This window comes from Salvelinus namaycush, chromosome 30 (assembly GCF_016432855.1).
Source record: "Salvelinus namaycush isolate Seneca chromosome 30, SaNama_1.0, whole genome shotgun sequence".
NCBI lineage: Eukaryota > Metazoa > Chordata > Actinopteri > Salmoniformes > Salmonidae > Salvelinus > Salvelinus namaycush.
This window is the reverse complement of record NC_052336.1, coordinates 1416830-1425572: the sequence shown is the minus strand read 5'-3', so window position 1 is coordinate 1425572 and position 8743 is coordinate 1416830. Positions and strand designations below refer to the sequence as shown.

Genomic DNA, 8743 nt, shown 5'->3' with positions numbered 1-8743 from the left:
GTGTGCGTGTTACATCATGCCTGTTCACCTTGACCCTGGATTCAGTCCAGTTTATTCTCAACATAATCACAGCCCACACAGAGTCCTATGCCCCACCCTCTACCCTGCCCATGATCTTGACAAAACCACACACACTCAGTAATGATGGTCACATTTAATAACACAAACACCTATGTGGTTTAATGAATAAGGAAAGGAATAGAAGACGCTCAACCAACGTGAGACGAGGTGCAACCAAAAATCATAAGAACATTTGGAAGGAATAGGAAGGCATCAATAGGAATATTAAATGGATAGAAAAATACTGAACGAATGTTATGAGAAATGGACTGGACTGGTGTATCTGAAAAGACCAATGAACTGAGTCCAGATCAGTTATTTCCTCAAGGAAGTAGAAGCTGTCCCTAACCACTGGTCTAGGTTCAGAGCTGTCCCTAACCACTGATCTAGGGTCAGATCTGACCCTAACCACTGATCTAGGGTCAGAGCTGTCCCTAACCACTGATCTAGGGTCAGAGCTGTCCCTAACCACTGGTCTAGGGTCAGAGCTGTCCCTAACCACTGATCTAGGGTCAGAGCTGTCCCTAACCACTGATCTAGGGTCAGAGCTGTCCCTGACCACTGATCTAGGGTCAGAGCTGCCGCTAACCACTGATCTAGGGTCAGCGCTGTCCCTAACCACTGATCTAGGGTCAGATCTGTCCCTAACCACTGATCTAGGGTCAGATCTGTCCCTAACCACTGATCTAGGGTCAGAGCTGTCCCTAACCACTGATCTAGGGTCAGATCTGTCCCTAACCACTGATCTAGGGTCAGAGCTGTCCCTAACCACTGATCTAGGGTCAGGTCTACAGTATTTCATCCCTCTAATGGTTAGGACTGTGGAGTGAAGTAATCTGGACCTAGATCTATGATTAGGGGTGACTTCTACCACTGCAGTAAAACCCTATCAGGCCTGATCTGGCAAAGCTTCTCATTAAAACTGATTTCAGACGACAGAACTATAAATCTCATAAGAGCTCCAGCTTGCCTGACCTCACTTCACAGGCAAAAAACTGATCCAAGTCTTACTGGCTTCAGCTGCATTCACTTACTACTGTGAGAAGGGCTTCTCTGCATATCTCTATATCTCTGATATCTCTTGGCCTATATCTCTATATCTCTAGGCCTATATCTCTATATCTCTGATATCTCTTGGCCTATATCTCTATATCTCTAGGCCTATATCTCTATATCTCTATATCTCTAGGCCTATATCTCTATATCTCTGATATCTCTTGGCCTATATCTCTGATATCTCTAGGCCTATATCTCTAGGCCCATATCTCTATATCTCTGATATCTCTAGGCCCATATCTCTATATCTCTGATATCTCTAGGCCCATATCTCTATATCTCTGATATCTCTAGGCCCATATCTCTATATCTCTGATATCTCTAGGCCTATATCTCTATATCTCTGATATATCTAGGCCCATATCTCTATATCTCTGATATCTCTAGGCCCATATCTCTATATCTCTGATATCTCTTGACCCATATCTCTATATCTCTGATATCTCTAGGCCCATATCTCTATATCTCTAGGCCCATATCTCTATATCTCTGATATCTCTTGGCCCATATCTCTATATCTCTGATATCTCTTGGCCCATATCTCTATATCTCTAGGCCCATATCTCTATATCTCTGATATCTCTAGGCCCATATCTCTATATCTCTGATATCTCTTGGCCCATATCTCTATATCTCTGATATCTCTTGGCCTATATCTCTATATCTCTAGGCCCATATCTCTATATCTCTGATATCTCTAGGCCTATATCTCTATATCTCTAGGCCCATATCTCTATATCTCTATATCTCTAGGCCCATATCTCTATATCTCTGATATCTCTAGGCCCATATCTCTATATCTCTGATATCTCTAGGCCCATATCTCTATATCTCTGATATCTCTAGGCCTATATATCTCTGATATCTGTCTTCGTGATATCCTAATGTTTGATTATGATGTTGGGTATGACACTGGGTGGACAATAACGTGTCCATTTCTATTATCAGTTTATATTATATTCTGTGGAAAGTAGAGAGAGCTTGTCTGGTAACCATGGCTACACCACAACTGCTGCATCAGTGTTTTCTATTACAGTACTGACCTCTACTGTGATAACACCCCATACATGAGAGAGAGAGAGAGAGAGACAGAGAGAGAGAGACAGAGACAGAGACAGAGAGAGAGAGAGAGAGAGAGAGAGAGAGACAGAGCGAGAGAGAGACAGAGAGAGAGAGAGAGAGAGAGAGAGAGAGAGAGAGAGAGAGAGAGAGAGAGAGAGATGGAAACTGTTCTCATGATCTGTTCTCCATTCTTCTCTCTCTTTCTTTCTTTCTTTCTCTCTCTGTCTTCTCAGGGAGTGGAAACTCATGACTCATTCATTTCCCCTCTGGCCAGAGTTCCACAGAGGTCCGCTACGGCAACCAGATCCAACGCTACACACACAAACACACACACACACACACACATTATGAAAGTGAGATCCAACCCCCCCCCCCCCCCTCCACACACTATGGCAGTGAGAACCAACACTCCACTCTGCCACAGTTAACCCAGAGAGGAATGTAGTCACTCATGACATCATCCTGCAGGCATGTGCAAACAATCACAGAAACTGGATCCAATTAGAGGACGTCTCTCACACGCACGCACGCACGCACGCACGCACGCACGCACGCACGCGCACGCACACACACACACACACACACACACACACACACACACACACACACACACAGTACACCCACACACTCCTGTAGAATCCTTCCAACTACACTGAACAAAAATATTAAGGCAACATGTAAAGTGTTGGTCCCATGTTTCATGAGCTAAAATAAAAGATCCCAGAAATGTTCCATACACACAAAAAGCTTATTTTTTTGCAGTCAGCATGCCAATTGCACGCTCCCTAAAAACTTGATACATCTGTTGCATTGTGTTAGGTGACAAAATTGCACATTTTAGAGTGGCCTTTTATTGTCCCCCAGCACAAGGTGCACCTGTGTATTTTTTCTTTTTTCTTTATTTAACTAGGCAAGTCAGTTAAGCACAAATTCTTATTTACAACGACGGCCTACCGGGGAACGGTGGGTTAACTGCCTTGTTCAGGGGCAGAACGACAGGATTTTTACCTTGTCAGCTCAGGGATTCGATCCAGCAACCTTTCGGTTATTGGCCCAACGGTCTAACCACTAGGCTACCTGTCGCCCCAGACAGCGTGTATGGCGTTGTGTTGGCGAGCGGTTTGCTGATGTCAATGTTATGAACAGTGTCCCATGGTGGTGGTCGGGTTATGGTCGGGTTATGGTATGGGCAGGCATAAGCTACAAACAAATTTGCCTTTTATTGATGGTAATTTGAATGCACAGAAATAACCTTAAACAGATCCTGAGGCCCGTTGTCATGGCATTCATTCGCCGCCATCACCTCATGTTTCAGCTTGATAATGCATGGCGGAAAGATCTGTACACAATTCCTGGAAGCTGAAAATGTCCCAGTTCTTCCATGGCCTGCATACTGACCAGACATGTCACCCATTGAGCATGTTTGGGATGGATTGATGTGTACGACAGCGTGTTCCAGTTCCCACCAATATCCAGCAACTTCACACAGCCATTGAAGAGGAGTGGGTCAACGTTCCACAGGCCACAATCAACTCAATGTGAAGGAGATGTGTTACGCTGCATGAGACAAATGCAACATATACTTTTTTTAAAGGTATCTATGACCAACATATGCATATATGTATTCCCAGTCATGTGAAAGCCATAGATTAGATTAGAGCCTAATGCATTTTTTCAATTGACTGATTTCCTTACATGAAATGTAACAGAGAAAATCTTTGAAAATACTTCATGTTGCGTTTATATTTTTGTTCAGTGTATATAACGACCTGCCCGTATCACTATCGCTATGGGAATGCCCTTTGAACCCAAGGTGAGTTCAAAAGGTAATCACACAACTGTGATCTGGCTTCATTTCCACTTGAATAGAGTACAGTACAACTCTGTACTTGTTGAACAGCCAGTGTGATGTCCTGCGTTGTTTTTGGACCTGATAAATGCATCATGTTGAGACTGATGGCTCTTCTTGGAACAATGACATTGACTACACCATAAGTTCACCTTGGGGAACAATACAAAGTTACTGAATTCAGTACAACTATAACATAGTGCACGTGAACTACATGGATCAAAAGTGAAGACAACAGAGAGGGACAGCGTATGTAAAAACATTTATTGGTTGAGGACGTATTATAGTTGACATGGCCTTTTTTACCAGGCTTGGTGGTTAATATGAACAGTACAGCTTCCTACTTCCTCTTCTCTTCAGTCCAGACATGGAGCTTCATCATACAACAACAACAACATCCCTCCGCATCAGGGGCTTTACATTTACTTGATACACACAGGAGTGTGTGTGTGTGTGTATGTGTGTGTGTGACGGTGTGGAATGTATGTGTGTGTGTGTGTGTGTGACGGTGTGGAATGTGTGTGTGTGTGTGACGGTGTGGAATGTGTGTGTGTGACGGTGTGGAATGTGTGTGTGTGTGTGTGACGGTGTGGAATGTGTGTGTGTGTGTGTGTGAGACGGTGTGGAATGTATGTGAGGGTAAACATTTTGAGATGGTCAACTATAACAATATACATGATTAAGATCAGAGTATGGGACAGAGCAGAGCACAGAGCCAGGTTACTATCGCCTGGGTTACACCCGATGGGCCCTGGTCAACAGGAAGTACACCATATAAGGAACAGGGAACCATTTGGGATTCAGACATTATAGTATAGCAGACAGCATCACTCCAAATAACCTTAGTCAACCAATCACGTCGCTCTATCCCACCCACAGAATCAAGGCTGGCTGGCTGACTGGCTGGTTCACCAGATATGATTATGAAATGAAATATGACCACAGTATTGGTCCAGACAAACCACATGATCACAACATGATGACTTCCTACACCAGATTAGTACATTAACACATAGGACCAGTTTCCTGGACACAGACAGCAGTTTTGGTCCAGGAGTAGGATTCATGTGTGTCCAGGAGGCCAGCCTGTAATTAAGCAATAAGGCCCGGGGGGGTGTGGTATATGGCCAATATACCACGGCTAAGGGTTGTTCTTAAGCGCGACACAACGTGGAGTGCCTGGATACAGCCCTTAGCTGTGGTATATTGGCCATATATCACAAACCCCCGAGGTGCCTTATTGCTGTTATAAACTGGTTACCAACGTAATTAGAGCTGTAAAAATAAATGTTTTGTCATACCCGTGGTATACGGTCTGATTTACCACAGCTGTCAGCCAATCAGCATTCAGGGCTTGAACCACCCAGTTTGTAATTCTCTATAAATGGTGAGTGTCAACATCAGGCTGTATTTTGTCTGTTTTACGGTAGGCTAGTGTTCTCAGGAGAATCCAGCTGAGTTTAACACAGCATGCTTTCATCCATAATGAGTAGCATGCCAGGGCTAGGAGCCTGTTCCAGACCACTGTGTGGTGTGGAGCTCTCTCCTGCGTCTCTCTCATTGTCATGGCATTCCTTCACACAGACACTGCTCCACTGACGGCCATCTTTGCTTGTTCCATCACCGTTAGCAACAACAGCCCAGCAGAGAGAAGGAACACAGTGCACATCAAACGATGACGACATTGTACACGACACTGTGCACATCAAATTTAAAAAATAAGTGTAATGAACCCATATGTTGTTTTCTGTCTAATCTGGCCTACTCTCTGACATGATATGTGTAATCTAAAGAGAATATAGTGACATGGAGTTGTATCTCCTCACAAGTCCAGTACGTATGTAAGCGCTGCATATTAGTCTTTGGCATGGTTCAGTATCGGAGAAGCCCATTGGTTGAGCTGACGTTCACGCCAGACCAATAACAGAGGACAGCAGAAGATCAGGTCAACGCTTCATCACCGTGGATTAAAAACCTCATATTTACTTGGTTAAATAACATCCACATACGTTTCCCAGTGACAAAGAGGGAAAAAAAATAAACCCATTACATCCGAGTCTGAATCGAAAAAAAAAAAAACTGTTGAGATTGAAAGAGAACCACTGTATTATTAATTGTAAGACTTGTTTAATTCTTTAAGACTTTAAATTCTTTACGACAGTATTAAGACATCTATAAACGTTCTTCAGGGCTTGAGACTTTTCCAGAGAGGCAGCTGTTCTCATACACTCCTCAGAGTTCACTACAGCTGCACCAACCCACCACATCAACCCCAGGAGGTTAACAGACAGCCCTACCAGGACAACCCACCACATCCACCCCAGGAGGTTAACAGACAGTCCTACCAGGACAACCCACCACATCCACCCCAGGAGGTTAACAGACAGCCCTACCAGGACAACCCACCACATCAACCCCAGGAGGTTAACAGACAGCCCTACCAGGACAACCCACCACATCCACCCCAGGAGGTTAACAGACAGCCCTACCAGGACAACCCACCACATCCACCCCAGGAGGTTAACAGACAGTCCTACCAGGACAACCCACCACATCAACCCCAGGAGGTTAACAGACAGCCCTACCAGGACAACCCACCACATCAACCCCAGGAGGTTAACAGACAGCCCTACCAGGACAACCCACCACATCCACCCCAGGAGGTTAACAGACAGCCCTACCAGGACAACCCACCACATCCACCCCAGGAGGTTAACAGACAGCCCTACCAGGACAACCCACCACATCCACCCCAGGAGGTTAACAGACAACCCTACCAGGACAACCCACCACATCCACCCCAGGAGGTTAACAGACAGCCCTACCAGGACAACCCACCACATCCACCCCAGGAGGTTAACAGACAACCCTACCAGGACAACCCACCACATCCACCCCAGGAGGTTAACAGACAGCCCTACCAGGACAACCCACCACATCCACCCCAGGAGGTTAACAGACAGTCCTACCAGGACAACCCACCACATCAACCCCAGGAGGTTAACAGACAGTCCTACCAGGACAACCCACCACATCCACCCCAGGAGGTTAACAGACAGCCCTACCAGGACAACCCACCACATCCACCCCAGGAGGCTAAACAGACAGGCCTACCAGGTGAACCAGTCTGCTAGAGGTGACCAGTGGGTCCTGACTCTCTCTTCCCCCTGTCTAGGAAGCACCGATCTACAGATCAGAACCAAGAGATACAGCAGTCTAGCTAGGGAGGCCTGTCCCGTACAACTGTAGGGGTTGGAGGTCAGGGCCCTACACCACTGTAGGGGTTAGAGGTCAGAGGTTAGGATAGTATGTTTAAACCCATGGTTACTTGGTTAGGTTACAGTACTGTTCATGTTGCTCTAAACACAGTAAAAAAAAACAGAAAATAAATCATTCAGAGAAAAGAAAAATAGAAAGCGCCTGAAATGAACTGAAAAAAACTCAACAATAAGATGTACAGCTGTAGTTCTAACAATAGTATAATAAACAATAATAATAACAACATGTATGTATAGATATGTAGGTACTAGAGGAGAGGGTTATTCCAGTTATTTATCTTCTTCTCAGATAGATGATGTTAGCTGAGTCTCAAATGGAACCCTATTCTCTATAGTACACGATCACAGCCCCTAGGGCTCTGGTCAAAAGTAGTACACTACGTAGGGAACACGGGTGCCATTTGGGACTCAGTCCCTGTCTGGTTGAGGGCGCCTTGCTCCGGGTTTTGGCACAACGTCCACACGCACGCCACGGTGAGATGAGACCAGGGGATTGGCTGAAAAATGTATTCCATACGGCGAGATGAGACGACGGGACAGGCTGGGAGACAGGACAGGCTCCGCCCCTTACTGGTCCCCCTCCACTCGCCTCTTGCGGACTGGAGAGAAGACAGGAAGAGGAAAGGAGAAGAGGACAAGGAGGAATTGTACAGTGAGATAGAGGCTTGATCAAAACACAGCAGACAACATGGTGATCAAACAATCCTAAAACAGTCCCGTGCTGGTCAGAAGAGACAGAAGATAGTCCAAACCTATGATTTTAAAGTGCATACAAGCCCACGTCAGAGTAAAACTAGCCTTATGCTAACGGATAGTCAAACCAGCCTTATGCTAACGGAGAGTCAAACCAGCCTTATGCTAACACAGAGTCAAACCAGCCTTATGCTAACACAGAGTCAAACCAGCCTTATGCTAACACAGAGTCAAACCAGCCTTATGCTAACGGATAGTCAAACCAGCCTTATGCTAACGGATAGTCAAACCAGCCTTATGCTAACGGATAGTCAAACCAGCCTTATGCTAACGGATAGTCAAACCAGCCTTATGCTAACGGATAGTCAAACCAGCCTTATGCTAACGGATAGTCAAAACCAGCCTTATGCTAACGGATAGTCAAAACCAGCCTTATGCTAACGGATAGTCAAAACCAGCCTTATGCTAACGGATAGTCAAAACCAGCCTTATGCTAACGGATAGTCAAAACCAGCCTTATGCTAACGGATAGTCAAAACCAGCCTTATGCTAACGGATAGTCAAAACCAGCCTTATGCTAACGGATAGTCAAAACCAGCCTTATGCTAACGGATAGTCAAAACCAGCCTTATGCTAACGGATAGTCAAAACCAGCCTTATGCTAACGGATAGTCAAAACCAGCCTTATGCTAACGGATAGTCAAAACCAGCCTTATGCTAACGGATAGTCAAACCAGCCTTATGC

At 45.2% G+C, this 8743-nt stretch overlaps 1 protein-coding gene across 5 annotated transcripts in view; it reads right to left on the bottom strand.

Annotated features, from left to right (window-relative positions):
- Positions 1-5357: 5357 nt before the first annotated feature.
- Positions 5358-8743, bottom strand: part of tmod2 (tropomodulin 2) — a 48531-nt gene continuing 45145 nt past the window's right edge. For all 5 annotated transcript variants that reach the window (XM_038969920.1, XM_038969919.1, XM_038969922.1 and 2 more), the window contains one exon: positions 5358-7904. In XM_038969920.1, the coding sequence (XP_038825848.1) occupies positions 7873-7904 (32 nt within the window). In that variant the 3' untranslated portion in view covers positions 5358-7872. The remainder of the gene's footprint in view (positions 7905-8743) is intronic.